Source organism: Pempheris klunzingeri, chromosome 18 (genome assembly GCF_042242105.1).
Source record: "Pempheris klunzingeri isolate RE-2024b chromosome 18, fPemKlu1.hap1, whole genome shotgun sequence".
Classification (NCBI taxonomy): domain Eukaryota; kingdom Metazoa; phylum Chordata; class Actinopteri; order Acropomatiformes; family Pempheridae; genus Pempheris; species Pempheris klunzingeri.
The window spans coordinates 15,402,367-15,422,489 of NC_092029.1; the positions used below are offsets into that span (position 1 = coordinate 15,402,367).

Sequence of the window (20,123 nt, forward strand, 5' to 3'; positions counted from 1 at the left end):
GTGAATGCAGTGGAAGTTTTATCTCATGTTTCGAGCTCACTTTTAAAACATTGATTTGAAGGTTTTGCATTTCTGAAGATGGAGCACTCAGCTAACCTTGGCTGGCATCTTCCCATTGTCTCGTCCTTTATTCAAATACACTGAAGCCTCAGAGTCTTCATATTCATACTTGACTGCATAGAATTTTTGACGCTGTACAATTTTGCTTCTCTGCTCAGACGCTGTTTGGAAATGAACGCTTACGCTACCTTACCTACTTATAATATTCAAGAGTTCAAAATAAAGAAATAACAAATGTTTTCTTCAGCTGCAAAGCAATCCAATGATGGTTGTCTATATATCAGTGGGTTCACTGTAAACCCCTAAAAGCTAAGTTGGCAAACTTTTAATGGTGCCAGGTTGGGGAGAAAAAGTAAACCGATATAGGCTAAAAGTGGCTGTAGCCCACAGCTAACTAAAAGACTCCATAGCAGCTTTATATTTCCTGTTTATGTCCTCCAAAGACCCCCAAAGAAATTACAAACTTAGAGCATGATTACCTCCAAATGGAAGTAAGACTGAAGGTAAGAATGTAGAATGTAGAGAGGGGTGTTGAGGAAGCACAATATCAAATATCAATCCCCAATGGGATTGATATTTTTAGAACCTATATTTTAGACGAGGAAAGCAAAAAAGAAAGTTCTCTTAAACTGGGGGGTCTCTTCATCTGTTTCTATATGCAGATATTGTATTTAGTGCCTCTTATAGCCTTGCTGTGGTTGCCATGGCTGTTGATGTGCTTCATGGCGTAGAAAATGTGCTTTTATAGTACAGTAGCTCTTCCACGTCTCCTGGGCATCCCTGCTGTCTAATATGGTGCAGTAGGTTCCTTTTCGCTGCAGCAGCTGTGGTGCTTGGTGGTTTGTGTTAATGGAACAGATGAAATCCAGTCTTTCCAGTCATCAGGACCTTAATGACCCCTAACCCTCAACCTGGGCTGTCAAGTTACAGATATTGATCTCTCCAGCATGCGTTATCAATCAAAGAGATCAGTGCTTAGTTTCAGGCCTAGAAGGATGAAAACAAGGCGCCTGAGTTTGTAGTTTTAACTCGGCAGAGTTGTCCTGTATAAACCCTCCAGTTATCTTGAAACTCAAAACTTACTTTTAGGGGGTTAGGTAATGCTGTCAGACTCTGTAGTTGTAGTTGACTTTATAAGTCAATGCCATTTCATGTGTTCCCATCTAAAGCTTTCAGCTGGCCATCTTGTTGTTTATCAGTTCAACTTGATTTGAAACTGTGTCCTTCTCCTTTTGTATTTTTCAGCTACTGGAAGGCAGCTTTACATCCCAGGTCAGCCATGAAGTCGATGGGCTTATCTTCCAGCCATGCGGGGTAAGCCACCATCTATGTATGACAGTCTGTCATTTTTCAAAGCCATAGCCCCGTTGCCACAGGTTGATTGTCAGGCACGTCTTTTTCTTCCGCCGAACTCCTACATAAGAATTGGACAGCTTGTCACCACCACCCGCCGTTTGTCACTCTCTCTATCAGTCTTGCCCTCTGTTATTGTAAAGGAAACCACACTCCTACAGGAATTCACAACAACACAGGACTCTCTGTAAGAGGCTGCACAGTTAAACAGACATATGGCAGTTTGCGTTACAAAGGAAACAGCCTTGGTTAGAATACTGATTTACCTGGTGCTAAAACGGCAGAAAATCACTTTTATCTTTGACAGTAATACGATTCCTCTTCTGGACTGAGTGATGGACTCTAGGGCCCATATTCTACTGTGTAATATATGAAATACCCTATCGCACATGAGTGCAGGAATATGACAGGTATGCATCTAGATGTGAGCACAAATAATATCTAAGGAATTTTGAGATATGGAATAAAGCTGCAGGTAGCTACTGAGCTGCTGCTCATGTCTACTGACTCTAATACCCCTTGAGGAAAAAATATATCAGTGACCTGAATAAGATTTTCCATATTGTGCTTCTGTTTTACACATTCCCTTTATGTTAAGCACCCTTATCTCAACCAGTATCTAAATTATGCCTGCAGCACAATTTTGTGAACTTCCCCATTTTTACTTGTGTATTTGCTCTGCCTGCTTAAAATCTCAGGAAAATATGTGGCTTGTATTTTTTGATACAATTGAGTTAATTCAATTGTCAAGTAATTCTAAAAAGGTAATGGTGATTAAGTTTCTCTTTACAGCTCTTATCAAAACCAAGCCAAATGTTTTTAGCTGAATTGAATCCAGCAAATTTGCATTACAAAGATCTGGACAGCACTTGCTGTGACATTTTGTGTCTGGACACCTGCATGTCTTTTGTGTTTTGAACCTGCATATGTTCAACATCTCTTTTGTCAATAGTAAATAATCACAGTTGCTGCTTCACTGCTCAAGCATGTTTTTATTTTTTTGTCTGGCCACAGTTCAATCAGAGGTGTTAAATCCAGTATTTTGACTCCTGCATTGACTTTTTTGGTTAGTTTGGCTTAAAAGCAACATGCATTTTAATCCACAGATAGCAATGAAAGAGTTGAAAAGTTACTCCTGATTTTCTTTTCCCCTCCATCATAGTCAGTGATGATTACCAAGATTGTTATATCTTGGTAATATTTCAAGTACTTGTAATGTCTCTAATTTCCACGGGAGGGGAAAAGCAGGTGAAATTACGAATAGTTTTCTTTAAAGAGTACCATATGGGGGCTATGTTTGTCTCACTGCACAGCAGTACATGTGTTTAAATCATTTAATTCAAATTGATTATGCAGATTTACTTTGGAATTGCAGCAGTAAAAACCTAGGTAGCTTGACCTGCTCAATCCACCATACAACAAATGGCCATTTCACTATGTCTTGGATCAATATAGTGAGATGAAAATGTATGGGTCTCAAAATAGCGATTTCACATGACATTAACCAAACCAACACAAGTTGCATAAGATATTGAAAAAACACATTTAAATTGTGTTATAATGATGGTACGAGACTCAACGCCCCAAGTTTTGCATTAACATGCAGTTGTAATATTTTTAGAGTGCCGAAAGTATGTTTACTCCATATTTAATGGATTGGATGCAAATTTGCCAGGTGTCACATTAGCACACTCAGTTTTTCGCTCTTCTCTGTGATTTGTGAGGTAATTATCAAACTGTGTATAGCAACAGTTGTCAGGATTGCTGGCAATGAAAGTTGGACAGAGGCAGGGTTACACAGCTGCAGTTTCTCTCCACCAGGCACACATCTCTCCGAGGCTTGTTAATTGATGCGTCACTGTCTCGATCGATATCACAGCATAAGTATCTTATTTTTGCAGGTGCTTGCAATTCTTGCGGCTATGTTTTGTTTGTTTTGTTATCTGTAAATTAGAATCTTTCTTCTTCCTGTTTTTCATATATTTGGTTTTAGATTCATTATGGAAAAGTGCACCGTGTTTCTCTTCCAAAGAGGAGAAGCTAATTAGATGGAGTGTTTTATTTGTTTTATTCCCACAGTTGATTTCTAATTCATAAAACTGTAGGAGAAGTTATATTGTGCATTATGGAAGAGAAGCTAATTATTAAAAAAAAAAAAAAAAAGGGGTGCAATCATTGTTTTCCCTTTTAGCTGCTTAAGAGAATATATTCATGAAACTGTATTGAATTTCTAAATTATACACATTCCTGACCAAAAAATGGTTTTGGATTTAGAGCTTTACAGTCGCTGCTTTTGGTGCTGCCAGCCACTGATTTAGGGTCATGTTGTCCTCTGTAGCCCCTGTAATGAATTTGATGGATGGATGAGCAACCTGGGCCAGAGAAAGGCATTGAAACCACTGTGGTCCTCCAAATGTAAGGCTGTACGTGGCATTTATCAAACTGGCTGAGGAAACCATCCGCATCCCAGTCAGGGATTAGAAAAACACTGTTACCCGGATTGGTGATTTGTTTTGGCAGATGCTTTTCACAGGTTTGAAATATATGCTGTTCAGCAAGCAGGAATAGAAACAGCCAAGCTGCAAATGTTCTGTCAATACAAAAACTGATTGCATGAACAGGTCGTCGTTCAGACAGATCCATTTTGTCAGCAGGTGCCTTATTTACCCCGCTTATATAATTCTCGTCTTTGAATTGGATGGAAGGCCTTTCACAGCACCGCAAGGCTGTGTATGACATGCAGTTCATTTTAGAAATTACCACCATAGACAGATATTCCACATATCCCAGTAAAGCTGTCTGTGCTCAGTCTGATTTGATCAAATTGCCGTTCATTACAATGTTTTTCAGCAGTTTCTAACTCTAACAGAGGGAAATCTCCAAACTCTTGAAGGTCAGCAGCTGCTTCCTGTCTGCACAGGCGCTCAAACAAATGGGCCGGGTTGGAAAAGCTGGCAAGTCTAATATGACTAAATGATGATGCAGATAGTCGGCCGCCTGATATGAAATTACAGAAGAAAATATTGAACAGCTCTGTCTGGCTTTACTGTTCTATTACAGCATCAACATTAAACAATTAAACAGCTTGTTTATCAGGGTTTTGATTGTGTAAGGCTGCCAGAGATGAAAAGACATCTTAAGTTATATAGATTCAACGCATACAAAGAGGATTTTTGTCATAAACCAACAGATTTTTCTCAAGATGTATTAGATTTGTTCACATTCATCTAAACACAGTCAATTAAAGAGAACAACTGTGTGGCAGTGACCAGGGTATCATCACGTCGGGCTCTATATGCACGTCAACACAGCAGCAGAGACAGATTTAAGTGGTAGTAACAACTCTTAACACCCACCAGTCTGGGGATGGCAGGGTGACTGTCACAACACCAACATCATAACCCACACAAAGTAAATAGGAATGACCTCTGACTCATCACTTCAGAAGAGTCTCATAAAATGGTGACGCTGAGGGCAAACAGCAGGCAAAGTCTTCTTCCAACTCTGTGTGTTTGTGTATGTGTCCTGTCTATGTTGCACTGTTTAGATTAGTCCACATGCTGCTATACTGGAAAGTGTTAGACATTGAAAGCAGAAATGTCTTTAACATCCATACGCTCAGTAATAGGAAACATAACCTTATGCTGAAAGCAATAACGTGATGTGATGTCCAACACCAAATAAAACTTGTACAGCACCAAAAAGACACTGAAAAACTAGAGCAATATTAGTAGTAAATTAGTAGTAGTAGTAAATATTTACAGGGAAGAATTAAGGACATTAGTAGAGGCAGATAAAGGGCATTGTAGATACTTGGTATTTTTTCTTTTTCAGATGAACATTTTTTTGAGAAAAGATTGTTAAAAAGATTTGAAAAGAAAAGAATAGTCAGTGGTCTCCACTGCTGCTGCACAGTCCGATGGCAATGGGCAGAAATGAAAGCCGAAGCACCTTGTTTCCCACCTGGGTGAGATGGTTCGGTGGCTGAATGAGCTGCCCATCTGCAACTACTCATTACATAGAGGGTGAGAGGGGTTATCCAAAATGACTTTGATCTTGTCCCTCATCCCTCTCTCTGCAACAAGCTGCCAATCTGCCACAGCTCATTGTAGAAAGGATGAAAAGGGTCATCCAAGATGACTTTGATTTTTGTCCCTCATCCTCCTCTCCACCACTGGCCCCGCATTGCCCACTTCCAACTTGATCATCTAGCTGGCCCTCCTTTGGAGCTTTTTAAGACTACTGACCTCTGGCTACTGGCTACTACAGACTGATGGAAGATCTGAAGGAGCCTGCTGCACACAATGATGATATCCTCAGAATGACCAGTCTACTCTGTCCCTTCCCGAGGACGGTTTCAGTGTTGAGTCCAGTCCAGTTTTTTGTTGATTTGGACCCCGAGACGCAACCCCTTCACTTCCTCTTCCTGTATGAGAACCAGGACCAGGGCTCCTGTTCCTCATTGTTTTGCTGATGAGCTTCAGGTAATTGCTGTTGCACCATTTGGCAAAGCTCTCTATCAGTCTTCTGTGCTCCTCTGTAAAAATAGTCTCAAAGTGAAGCAACTTTGTCAGTGTAAATAATTCACTTCAATTATACATGGCAATATAGGGCAAAATTCAATCCTAATTCCCCCCAAAAATACACTTAATACATACAACCAGACATACAGCCACAAGGCAATAATTCTAGTTTGACCTTTAGCTTGTGTCATTGGGTTATTGATTGACACTATGGGTCTTGTTTGAAATCTCTTTTGTATGCCAAGCTATGTAAATAAGCAAAGTGAAGGATACTCAGCAATGGGAACTATTGTGCTGGGTTGTGGCTGGGTAAAGACTTGATTTCGCAATGTATGTCCCTGGTCAGGAAGAAATTATTGTAATTTTCTCATTAAATGTTAAAGGTGCTGTATACGAGATTTAAAAAATAAAACACTTGATGTCACACTAGAGCACCAGCATCTCAAAACAAACACTCGGTCTGTACACTCTCATACTGTTTTAGTCTAACAAATAAACAGGTCTGTTAAATGCATTTTTGTGTGTATGTCCTAAGAGTGATGGCCATTAGCTTGCTTACCTCTGTCAGCACAAGTCAAAAAGTGGTTTGTAGTTTTGTATTTGTTGTCCGCGTTATGTATTAGGTATCAAGCTGAGTATTTTTGGGCTACTCCTATAACGGTACTATGCTTCCTTGTACTCCGCCACTGTGTTATCTCACTGAACAACTCATAGACTCACATGCACTAACGGCAGTCCCGATGACCAGAACGTGCTCAGTCACACTAGATGGCAGATGGAGGCCGTACCCGCGTCTGGTTCAAAAAGCAACTTCATCGAACGATGGCTTAAATAATCACTTTTGAGGGAACAGCCAATCCCCCTAAAATGATATACTTAAAAGTACAGGCTCACAGAGCTGCTAGCATGACTGTAGACTCTTTGTTAATCATGTAATAACAAAACTAAGTTTGATAGTAAGTTTGGACTGCCATTACATCTTATTAATGATGAACTTCTTTTAGGGGAGCACTTTGCAGGGGGAGGAATGAGACGGAGACGCACATCCTGCGACAGAGTGCTCTGTTGTCAGATCATTTCACTCATTTTCTACAGACACCATGAGTTTTTAAGTATTGGAATCAATATCGGGGAAAGAAAAAATTGTTTCGTTGCTGGTGTGTGAAATTCCTTCTAAGCCATAACGCAAGACATGGTTTTGCTTCAGCGCACACTCATACACTCTACACTAAATATCTGGTAAGGTTTCAGTTTACAGTCGCTTAAAACTCATTTACAGCAGTTTACAGAAAATGCAACAGCTTGAGCTTTGGGATACGCTTCAATTCCTTTATCACCAACACTACTGCTAACCATTACTGTGTGTAGGGGGCAAATGACACTGCCTCCCATTGCAATTGTTTTCCTAAGTCATTGATTTTGTCGATCTCTCCACCAACAAGCATTGTTAATCTCCTCTTGTGTGAATGGGATCAGGGTGGTCTCGGGGTTAATCTCAGCATGGTCTTGCTGGTTTGAATGTCCATTAATATTAGCACAAAGGTTACCACTGCAGCTGCCTGCAGTCCTTGGGTGTATTATCTCACCCTGCACATGGTGTCCTTGGAATATGTTTTCTTTGTTTAGGGAACGTCAGAAAGCTTTTAAATTTCTAACAGAACCATTGTCACAGATGGCAGAGTTGCTTATGGGAGAGAGCCCCAGATGGTGATCTTTGTACAAAGAATACAAAGAAGAATTTGGTGTTTCTCTCTTTGCTGTTCGTTATATTTATTTTTATCTCGAGTGAGTACAGAAGGTGTGATTAATATCAATTTTTTTTGGACCCAGCCTTTGAATCATATTTCGAAAGACGATCCAAGACAGATGTGTGAGTGTAGGAGGTCTCATCATTGGTTATCGTGCCTTTTATGTGGTTCATGAGTCAGTATAATCATTTTATGTGGGCTTTACTATTTTTCAGAGCGTTTTGTGTCATAACTGCACAGGGTTCATCTCAAGATTTACCATTTAACTTTCCCCTGCCCCTGTATTCCCCAACTGTTTGTATTCCAAGTCTTTTCTGCCACACACAGACACACATAAAGTATTATTGATATAGAAATTGCCCAGTTTGTATGTGCTGTAACAGAGGGAACTTTTCGCTGTGGAACAGATTTATTGGCCTTGTCCAGCCTTTTGTCTGTAATCTGCAGCACACCTAAATAATAAGTCTGTCTGGGAGCAAAAAAGCTGGTATTGAAATGAGACATAAAAAACCCCCACTGTAATCAAATGACTTGAAGCGTCTTGAAGCGTTCCCCTCAAACAAGCTGCTTTTTCTTGTGTAGAGACACTTTCTACATTTATTAAGATTTTGTTCATCATTGAAGGCTTTTAATATTCAGTAATTTGCCACATTCACGACATCTGTGATTACGATAGCATGTGTACAACTAAAGACGATCAGCCTTTTGAAATTAAACACACTCAAATATTTATGAATAACTGCGCTGCAGATATTGTTTTTTTTTAATATACGGCTTTTAAAATATTTTCGTGCAATAGGTTGGTTATTTATTACTCATTTTCCACATTTTCCGCAAATTCTATTTGTGGCAACTTTCAGTTACAGAATACTATGTTTTGCAAGTGTACAAGAAATCAGGAGCAAATGCTCGTGGCATGGCTCTACAGACGGTAGTACTGGTAGATTCATTGGTCAGTTGGTTCACCACTTTTGTTAAAATGTCTCGACAGCTATTAAATGGGTCACAATGGATTTGATTCAGACAGTCATGAAGCCTACTGCCTCTTCCTCTAGTGGCACCATGAGGTTGACGTGTTTGTGTGTTGTTTTTTTTTAAATGTCTCAACAAATACCAGATGAATTGCCATGAAATTTGGTACAGACACGTATGTCCCGCAGGATGAATTGAAGAACTTTGATGGTCCCTTAACTTTCCATCTATTGCCATCATCAACTGGTTTATGACCAGATACCTGCAAAACTAATAACATTCCCATCATCCTTGCAGTGTTTATTGCTTAAATATTAGCATGCTAATTTGCTAAACTAAGAATGTGAACATAAATAAACATTATACCTGCAAAATGACAGCATTTTAGCCCAAAGCACCACTGTGCCTGAATAGAGCCTTAGAGCATCGCAAACATGGCTGCAGACTCTGTAGACATTATGGGCCAGATGTACCAAAAGGGCAAAAAGAAAAGTGCATTAAATATAGGCTTGTATATAATTAAAAACATATTATTAGAAACAAAAATGATGCTATTATTATGAACACAATATCTGGTTACTGTAATGTGAACAAATGGGAAAAATCCCCTCAGGTTGAAAATGTCATTGTTTTCTATACTGTTTCTATATCAACACCTCAACCTCCACCTGACCGTCTCCTCCATCACTCACAAAGAGAAAATTATAGGGCCCCATTTCTTCCTGTGGAGATATGGATTGTACTAGATCAAATACACCCTGGCTATTTCTGGACTTTAAAAGGGTAACAAATCTCTGATCCACAGCCGTTCAATAGCTTGTCACATTGCCTGTTTGTTCTCTCTCTTTAGATTCCCATACTTGGTCTGCCTCCCCCCTGGTTTTTTATTTCCCCATATTGACATTAGGGAAGGGCTACAGTATAGTGATACAAATCGCAACAGACTTTGTTTAACAAATGTCAATCACAGTTTCATTTCAATATAATTCCTAAAACTGCTTATCTATTAACCTCTCGAGCAACTTAATACGTGGTTGTTTTGATGGGCTCAACCTGTGTTTTCCTTCATGAGCTCCAGGTTTCTTGGAAGCTTTCATTTACCATTCATGCTTGGGAAAGCATTATCGGTGTGTTTTCTCCGTCCAATCTGGATTATTTTGAAAATGTAGTTGCTTGTGAAAGTTATAAAGTCTTAGGTGGCAGTTTGTAGACTGCTTTTATCCCAGTCACCAAAAATGTTTAGTCGAAGTAGAAAATAGAAAACTGCAAAGTCAGCCAAGCCATGCTTGCACAGCTATGCAGCTGGTGGTGCCTGCAGTCATCTCATGCTGGTATTTTTGAAAGCTGGCATAATTTATAAGAGTTCGTTATATTCAGTATATTGCCGGTTAGCCGGTAGATGGGGAACAGTGACCAGCTGTCAGTAAATCCTGCAAGCGTTCTCTTGATTATGTCCTCAGTTACATTATTTCTTGTAATGAAATTGTCTCTTTGAAAACTGTTAACCTTGAGGTCTGTGGATTATCCTGAGTGATGAGGACAATATTTCTAAAAACAACTGCTATTTTTCAGTTATCACTTTTCAATTCTTAAGCAATACAATAACTAAATCCCACACCCTTATTTTAGAGCCACAATATAAATTCAAGTAGCAGATATATCCCAACCATATCACAAAAAAATCAAGATTATTGTGGGGAAATGGGGAATAAAAAAACGTAAATATTTTGTGGTGAGCCTGTAAAATGCAAAGGCTTTATGAGGAAAGACATGCAATTTAACACACTTGACCTGAATGATACACACAATGTGTTGGTGAGAAACACTGTATGCAAACATTATTTTTGTTTGTCCACACGACACCTATTAGTTACGCTCTAAAACATTGTGAAAGGGTTTATTTTGTTTTGTATTTACATAGTTGCATGTCATAGTTACCAAGAGATACAGCAAGGTGTGTTAAAAGTTTTTAGGTGATTGTAGGGCTGAGCTGTCCATTACTAGAAAGATGTTCTTGCATATTTCCTTGCATTTCATATTATTTAAGACAGTTCAAGCAATTGATTTGACATTCATTTGAACACTAAAACACTGAAGAACATTGTTTTCACACTGTGCATCTCCCTCAGTTTTTCTTCCCCTCACCCTCTGAATTTCTAATATGAAACAGCAGGTAATTTAAATGCAATGGAACATCATTACATGAAAATGAATTTGATGGATGAGAGATGTGTTCCTGAATACAGGATCAGGTTTGAAGGTCTGTTTTGCACTTCAATAATGAAGCTCTTTTTTTTTTAACGTGGAGTCACTTATTGACAAGACCAACAATAGCAATGAAAGTGCAACTGGTAGCACATTTTCATTTAGGAATGACTTTGAAGGTTGCCTGTTTGTTTAATCTGCATTCTGATTTGGTTTTTATTTGCTTGCTATAGTCCTGCTGGCTTGGATTTATTTTAAGCAAATTTCATGTTTGGAAATTTTTTTGGTGAGAATGCAGCATCTGCACTTTTACACGCAGAGTTAGGAATAAGCCTCAACAGATCCTTATATTAGTGGATTTTCCAGGGGTGACTATTGCAGGACTCACAATTTTGATTCTAAATCAAATATTGAGCAAAATTAGCTTTCGATTTTGATCATTGAAATCCATCAAGCTGTTAACAATGAGCCAAAAAGTCAGTCATTTGTAGTTTTTATCATCCAACAGCTTTATCCCCCACTGTGTAAATCCACCAGCAAACCACTAAGTATTGTTAGGCTACTCCTATAAAGGTACTATAATTTCCTTTTATTTATTTTCTAGCATATATTAACGGATGTTGTTACCATATAGCTTATGTTTTTAAAGAACAATTTGAAAATGTAAATGACAGTTTAATCAAATCGTGGGTTTGCAGACTTACTCTTATTGTTTTATCACAGCGAAAACAAGCATAAAGCATGCAAACCTTTTATGCCTATATATTTCAGCTCATTAGAAGTTAGTACCCTATTTCTTTCTAATTTGGGAAGTAATTTGATAGCAATTGTGGAGGATTTAATCACTAGGAGCATGTATATATTTCATTTCACACTTGAGCTACATTAATGGAATAAGTCATTTCACAAGAGGCTATTTTGATGCCCCTGCAGCATAGCATAACTAACTGCATTGAAGAATGTTCCCTTCCACACCCACGTTTTCAGAAGAAAAGATGTACTCAGTCAAGGCCCTTCAAAAGAGACATGGCCTCTTTTTCTGCTCTCTAGCTAACTGCGGTGAATAGCCTTTGTGGAGTGAGCTGGTTTCAAAGGCACATGAAGGCCGACTCCCACATGGAGAGCTCCACTGCAGACAGAGCAGAAGGACACCCCACATGTTCCCTTCACTTTACACCTAAAATGGCAAAGTCAGTCTGCCCTTGACTCGACCAGTTTGTGAAGTTAGAATTTCTTTACTTATGCACAACAGCTGAAATTGCATTTAGCTGTTGTAGTGAGAAGTAACGTCTAAATGTTTTTAAATTGTATTGTGAATAGTGGTTTAGTATTGAAGGAAGAAAAAGAGTCTTGGGGAAATAGCAGAAACTGTATGTTTGCATGCTGTTAAATGTGCTGCAGAGGAGCAGCTAATTATTTAACTAGTTAAGTGACATTAGCGGGGCACTTTTCCGCAGAGAATGTTTGTTTGGTTGTTCTTTCAAGAAGTGAAGGTGTAGGACATGACGTTTATTCATGTTTATAAGTCAGATAAGAAGGAGACATTAGCAGGAAAGCTAATGCGACGGTTAAGTCGGCTTCTGTCTGGCTCAGACAGAATCTACTCCGGCCTATGAGTGAACACTGGTGTCACTGCTTTATGCCAGATTTGATAACCTGAATGAAAATATGGTCTGCACACACTGGAAAGCCTGCAATAGCACTGAACTTGACATTAGACGTAAAACATGAGCTGCAGAATGATGCATGATGATAATTTCTATGGGTACTGAGCTTGAATTGAAACTTGTCAGGCTGCAAGATTTTCGTCCACCATCTTGCCAAATTTGGACACCAGGCCTTCAGCTTGTGCAGGTGTAGGGTAGTTTTTGTTTTTTTTTTCACAAGTAGTGGTATGTTTCTGCCCGTGATGATCTTAACTCCTTTTTTTAAGTTCTGCCATAGGAGAATATGTGGGTGGAGTCAGGAACTCCTTATTTGGTCATATGCTGTGACAGCGCAGGTTCTCCCGAGGAAACCTGTCATGTTTTGCACACATTTCCTCGGAGTAGACTTCTGTTACCGGGCAACCTGACAGTGACAGAGCCTGATCATCTGCGCCCGCCTCCACCCATCGTGCCTTTACATTTCTCATGTTCTAGTGTTTCTAATGGTCTTGTTTCATGGGCTTCTAAATGTCAGCCGCGCATAAATAATCAAAGTGATGCAGGAAAGCATGTTGTTTGGTTGCGTGTGTGAAAATAATGTGATCATGTTGAATCATGATTTGTCAGCCTGTAATGTGTTTACATATGTATTCCTGTGCTCCAACAGGCAATTTTCTACTTCTAATCTTTTCATTTCAAACATGGTGCACTTGAACTTGATTTAATTAGCTCTCTTTTTATGTTTGCATTTCATGACGTTGTTGATACTCAGTCTAATTTTTAACCTAAGATCAATCCATTTCCCTGTCTTGCTGCTTGCTGCTCTAAATAGTTAGATACCAACAGTGTAACATAATGGAGCCTAATTTGTCTGAGAGTTTTCAGCTCATTAACTGAGACTGCTTAAAAATTCTTGCTCAACTCACAAATCACTTAAACATTAAGCCTCCAGAGTTAGGGATTGATTAAAAAAAAAAAAGAAAAAAATACTTATTGTGCCACAGTGTCACCCTTTTTCTGTGAAAGCAGTGTTAAAATGCATTTATTCCCAGAAAATCTTTCATTTTATTCTCTTTTTGGGATTTGGTGTTCCTGCAGAGGTACAAGGCCGGGAGGTGTGATGACATCCTCAAGTGGAAGCCTCCCAATCTAAACTCTGTGGACTTTCGCCTCAAGATCACCAAAGTCGGAGGAGAAGGGTAAGTCACTGTTGCCAGGGAAACGCTCTGCCTGATGAATCATTAGCACCTATCATCTTGTGACACACTGGAGGACTTGTAGACACACACACACACGTGCACAGTTGCTGTGTACGTCGGTGTCAAAAACATGCCTTGAATCAAAGAAATCCATTGAATTTCTTTGACATTAATCTTTTCTTTACTATGTCATCTTTTTCTCTCGTTTCCTTTTTGCCTTGGGGATCAATTCCTCCCACAGTAATGTTGCCACAGTGTGAAAAAATTCATTCCTTTCACCATCTTTGCCTGCATGCACTCCCCAGTCCCAGTTCTTTTAAAAATTCTTTTTAATTTTTTTGCTGTATGTGCTTATATTTTCAAAGAAGAGCACTACTGTCCTTCCCCTTTTTCCTCTCTTTTGGTTTATTATCCTGTACAACATAAATTATTGAGACCCACCGGTGCTTATCCTTGCCCTTATCGTGGTAAACAATAGAACTCTGCAGAAAAACAAGTCCATACTAAGAAAAGAGAATCAGCTGACACAGGTCATAACATGCTTTGAATGTGTATGTATGTCTGATAGTTACTACTTGGTAGTCGTCTAAAAGTCTTATGCAGCACATTTCAATGTTAGGTGCAGTAAGACTTGCACCTTGCATTGAAAGAATTCAACATCTTTTTTATCCTTACTAGTGGTATGGCTCTAGGGAGGGTATTACGTATCAACTGGTCAATTGGTCACTTCGATCCAGACTAAAATATCTCAACACCTACCAGATGGATCACCGTGACATTTTATATGGACGGTGCTGATCCCCAGAGGATACATCCTATTGACTTTGGTGATTTCTTGACATTTTCTGTAGTGCCACAAGCTCGTTAATATTTTGGATTTTCAGTAGAATTTCTCAAACAACGATTTAGATTAATTAAACTTTGGCACAGCCTAAGGACGGGCCGTGATTTTCAAATATGAGAATATTCATTAAAATCAAGTAGTTTATACGACTATTGCCTTGTTTTAAAAAGTATTTTCCTTTGTTTTTACTGGCGTCCATCAGGAGCAGTAGATTGATTCGGGATTTGAGGATGAAATTAGGTCTGTGTAAAAGATGTGGGCTCTGTCTCAGGTTTTTCGTTGCTTAGGCAGCCTGATCCCCTCATTCAGCCAATCTTTCAGTGATCGGCCATTAGCTAGGAGCAGCCTTAGGTGCCAGCTGGGTTAGCTTAGCTCTTATACCAGATTTCTCTCCACTCCTCCCGGGCCAAGCGCCCCTCCCACTTCAGCGCTTGGTCTGGGTGAGCGGAAGGTGTTGTGGACAGGGATCGACTCTAGGTCTGCTAAATTGCAAATACTTAATTCAAACGTGTAATTCTGCCATAAGTAATGCATGTTTAAGACAAATAAAATTGCCAATAATAAAAACAACACTGCAGAAAGCATCTAGCAGCAGCGGGGTGTGTGTGTTTGTATTTTTGCTTGAAGTATAGACATTCCTGGAACACACAGAATAAATCCCTAATATCTTTGGTGATTCCCTGACTTTTACTTTAGCATCACCACCAGGGCAAATTTTCACATTTCACAGTTTTCAAGTGAAATGTCGCAACTATGGGACAGATTTTCACAAACTTTTGTACATTAATCCAAAGGACTTTTATGAATACCTGACTTTTCTTCTTGAGATTGGCATTTTTGGCTTTGAGCGAAATATCTCGACAACTATGGGATAGATCTAACAAGATCTGTCCAAGACCCGACCGAAGACCTGCAACACCTGCACTTTGTCTTTAAGGCCAATTAGTGAATGCTAACACTCAGAACTGTACATGACAAACATTATACCTCCTAAACATCATCGTGTAGACATTGTAAATGTGAGCATGTTAGCGTGCTGTAGCTCAAAGCCACCACACTGTGTCTAGTTACAAATTGCACAAGCTGCTAGCATGGTTGAAGACTCGCATTCTTATTTTCTTTTTTTTTTTTTTTCTGCCAGCACGCCACCACTTTACAAGCATCTTTGCTTTGTGTGCTTTTCTTCAGCTCAGTCTGTGAGTATTTTCTGAGTGCAGGCAAACAGACCCATAGCAGTCAGCTTTCTGGTCATGCTGCGTTTTCCTCTGAGACTCAGGTGACCTCAGTGACTGTCCCAGCTCTGTAGCCATGAGCCTGCCACCATTCACCAACAACAGACTGAGAGGAGCACGGCAGGGCACAGTCACTCATTCTACTCCAAAGCCAGCCAGCAGGCCAGCTAGTCAGCTTCTTGACTCCTCCCTGTGTGTGGGTGGACACAGACGAATATTGTTGCCATTTGAGAATGTTCTGATATTTCCCCAAAAGATGAATTTCGCTGGCAGAGGAGCTCTCATCAGACCTCACTCGGTCTTGGCATAGGATTTCAAATCTCTCCATAGTTACTGTCTGAGAGGGAGGGAGAGAGAGAGAGAGAGAGATGGACAGACATGAAAGGAGGTAACAACTGTTTATTCATCAGCCCACACAATCAATCCTTGAGCACGTCTTTGTGTACCACTGAGGCATACAGCCTTGCAGGTTTTATTACCTTCTCTGAAAGCAAGCAAAGAGGCAGACAGTGATTATTGTGAGGCAGGAAGAGCGGAGAGGTGGAAATAACAGAATGGAAAGATGAAGCACTTCCAGAGAGCATGCCAGTGCCCCTCCCAAGTATGGAATTGAGCAGTCTCGAGTATTGTATAGATTGCTTGAATTATGGATAATCTGAGCTAGCGTTCTGTCTGAGGAGCCGATGACTAATGGTTACATCATCATTCATAGGTGTGTAGTGATTTTGCAGGCCCAGAAGAGGAGAACGATTCTGTCTGAATGGCTTGGATTGGCTCTCCAGAGGCCAGCGTCCAGGCTTCTTGTTACTCGTCTTTCTTACTCTGTGGGCTCAAGTGTCATTACAGCACCTCTATCCATATTTTGTGTGAGGGATCCACAGTCAGACAGCCCAGTCAATTACTCTCAGTTGTAAGTGATGATGTAAAAGAATGAAAGTGGAAGTTAACAACATGGAATCGAGCTCTTTGACTTTTTAATCTTGACTGTATTAACGTGAGAATTAATCTCATTTGCCCTCAGAGCCACCACAATGTTTGACATTTGTATTTCTGTTTTAAAAGATTCAAGCCATTTTGGAGACTCCGCGTGGTGTCAGGAAGTTTGAGTTTTAGATGCACTGTTTTTTCAGCATCAGTTTTAAGATCCAAACAATCGGCATAGACCATTTTTAAAAGCTGCACATAAGGATTTGGGTAATGAAACCACTTGCTGCAACTTGTAATGTGATTCAGAGCAAGTGAACTCCAGCATACACTTTTTGTGGAATTTATTGTCGAGACTCATTACAGTTTTTTGGCAATATTTGAGATTTCTGTTATTGTCAGCAGATACATTAAAAGACCAAAACCAATAATGCATCACTCTGTCTTTCTATATTTATTTGTTCATTTATTTCATGATTATTTGTTTAGAGACGAGCGTATTGGAGCAATGGAGCACTGCCATACACAACAGAATGTAAACCCTGCACACACAAAACTCTCCACATCATTGGGGTTTTATGCAACTGATCCCTCTTGTACAGGTGTATCAACTCGAGTTTAAAGTGATCCCGTCCACGATCCAGTTTGAGTTCTGTGGGTAAGGAGGTTTACATATCGATCCCACGAACAGAAATAAAATTCACAAAAGGGCACCTTAAAGTTTCCCATAGACAGACCATGAGCCAGAAACCCTGATACTTATCACCATACATTGTGACTTCCTCACCCTGCCAGTGGCACTCAGCACCAAATACCATTCTGTCCTACTGAAGACAAATATAAAGTATGCTTTTATTTCTATAACAGACTAAGTAATGTCCTAAAACAAGTGGGCATTGTGCAATCATTGCGCAAACAATAGAAAATGGTGCATTCTTTAGGGACTGTTTTCAGCTGCTAATTAATAGACATCACGACACACAGTAGAGAAGAAGAAAGGCTGGTAGGGACTTTATGATACACATTTGTCATAATGTACTGTCTTCCCCAGCCCAGGTCATAAAGGTTTTTATATTGTTTCACTCGAGACAGCACTTTGGCTTTTCCACATTTTTTTTTTTTGTTTGTTTGTTGTTTTTGTGGATTTCTAAATCATTTCACATGTTGTCCCGACTATTAAGTGATACAGGTCTGATTACATGCTGTTCAAATGCTGCACTGACATTTACCACTATCTTGATTGTTTTGGATTAAAAAAAAAACAAATCAAAAAAAATCCCTGCCTTGTATTAGAGTCTATTTTTATTGGTGCACTGTGTTGTTAAGGTCTCTCATCTTAACACCAAACCATACCTCGGGAAAAATGATGTTGCAGTGTAATTTAAGACAACAGGACTCTCTTAGTTACACACAGACCTCAGACATTCAGATTGTGAGTGGAGCGTCAAGTTAGCATCGTGAAACAGCTTGTAAGTGACAACAAAAGTCTGTTAGTCAAAGGCACGCTGATCTATACTCTCATCTGTTTCCTCATCTGTTCCAGTGCCTCGGGTAAAATCTCATTGATATCTCACTGTTGTTTTAGAAAACTGTGTCATGATGAGTACAATTTTCTTGTTTGTGTGTCCTGCAGGTTTGGTAAAGTGATATGGGACATGTAACATGTTAGAGCTATTAATAGAAGCAATGACCAGAAAGGACTGTTTTGTAAGGTCTTGGCACGTGACAGTGTTCATCACTGAGAGGCTATTTGGCTCTCTTAATGTCTACTGCTGCTTCCTTCCTGCTAATGCCAGCTATCATTACACAGGAGGGGGCTGGGGTGGATGGGAACATGCTCTCCGCTTTTAGCTCCAGTTGAAATCTCTGAATAAGGTGTGTCAGACTACGTAGCTGCACTGTTGTTTAGCCATCGTTTAAGCTCCCCAGCCCCCGCTTATGTTCGTTCTAAAAATGGTTAACTAATGTTAAACTAGTGATAGTGGTTGCACACTGGGGGGTGTTTTTGGTGGAGGGAGGTAAGGAGTAGTGTGTGATTAAGACATCTGCTGGGCGTGATCGCTAGAATGAGACACGGATACTGCACTGACACATGTTCAGGGTACCAAGAGGCGCACGCACAAGACTGCTATCAGCTTTCAACTTTCAATACTTTATTGCCATTTTAACATAGTTAATTTGTGAGCTCACACAAAACAAGAACAAGAAGAGCCCATTCACATACAGTGAACCTTTAGAGCACAGAGGTGATTTTAATAGTGGTAACTATGCATATAAACCTCCTTTTTAGTCTGAATGAATTGTGCTGAGGGCTCGCAGTGAGGTCATAAACAGAGTTACGGTGCTGTATAACGCCTGTGACCTTGTGTTGAATCTCTATATATGTTCACAGAATTATTAGTGCCTTGGCCGTGCCCATACTGCGTTTTTCACTGTAAGTTTAGGAACATCAAGCTGCTCAGAGAGACAGAAGGGCTCAGAGAGGTGTAATCTCACATCTCTGCAGTTCTGTTACTAGCTGGAAAATGGAAGCGGCGTAGTGATTTCTTTGCACCGTGGTTACCACTTGCACACTCTCGTGTTGAGATCCTTTGCTGAGGGTGTCGGGGGTGTTAACCATGATCTTTTTTGTCTTTTTAGGCTGCTTCCACAGATTGTCGGCTTGCTCTACGTCGGCAACTATGACAGGCCCTTTGCAAAGATGAAGGTGAGAAAATAATTGTGTTGTTTTTGTCAATTCATCCCCGTGCCAATAAACCAGAGCCCCCTGTGCTCTTCCAGCTCCCCTTTAGCGCTGTTCAGAGTATGTAGCTGAGTGTTCATTGCCAAGAATAAAGGGTATAAAGGTTTTTTTTCTTCTTCATCTGTTACTGTGTGACATGAATAATTATAGCAGTTTTACCGCTGTTCAGTGTAGTTGTTTTACTTATCATAAACATTCAAATAGTGACTTGGGTATTTATCTACCTTAACTGCAGAAACTGACTTTCATTTGAGACAGATCTTTTTTTTACTATTTTCCCCCTATTTTATAAAATTCTAGTGAACAGCTTCCTCGTTTTCTGATCTACTCGTTTTAATTTGCTGTTAAAGCGATCTTCCTTCGTAGTGCCTATCGTCTTGATACATTCCAGATATTAGACATGTACAGTTCATCAGAGCGCACAACATTCTCACTGTGCTGTGTTTTATTTTTTCATCATAAGTGCTGCTATCATTCACTACCACTTCCTGCACTGATGTTTACCATTGATGAATCTGTATGTGCTTTTGAAATGATCCAACATTCACTTTCGCCTTTCACTGAACTGTTTACACAAGATGACATTTAAACATGCACTGATGGAGTGTTTCCAATCAACAATCAAATATCTCTCTTATTCCTCTTAAATGAACTAATCACTCTGGTGTAATTAT

General features: G+C 39.7%; 1 protein-coding gene across 1 annotated transcript in view; it reads left to right on the forward strand.

Annotated features, from left to right (window-relative positions):
• The window catches only part of rngtt (RNA guanylyltransferase and 5'-phosphatase), a 79,322-nt gene that overhangs the window by 49,291 nt on the left and 9,908 nt on the right, over positions 1-20,123 (forward strand). Inside the window, exons 12-14 of the mRNA XM_070849097.1 lie at positions 1,306-1,374; positions 13,606-13,706; positions 19,347-19,413. Coding sequence (XP_070705198.1) covers positions 1,306-1,374; positions 13,606-13,706; positions 19,347-19,413 — 237 coding nt within the window. The remainder of the gene's footprint in view (positions 1-1,305; positions 1,375-13,605; positions 13,707-19,346; positions 19,414-20,123) is intronic.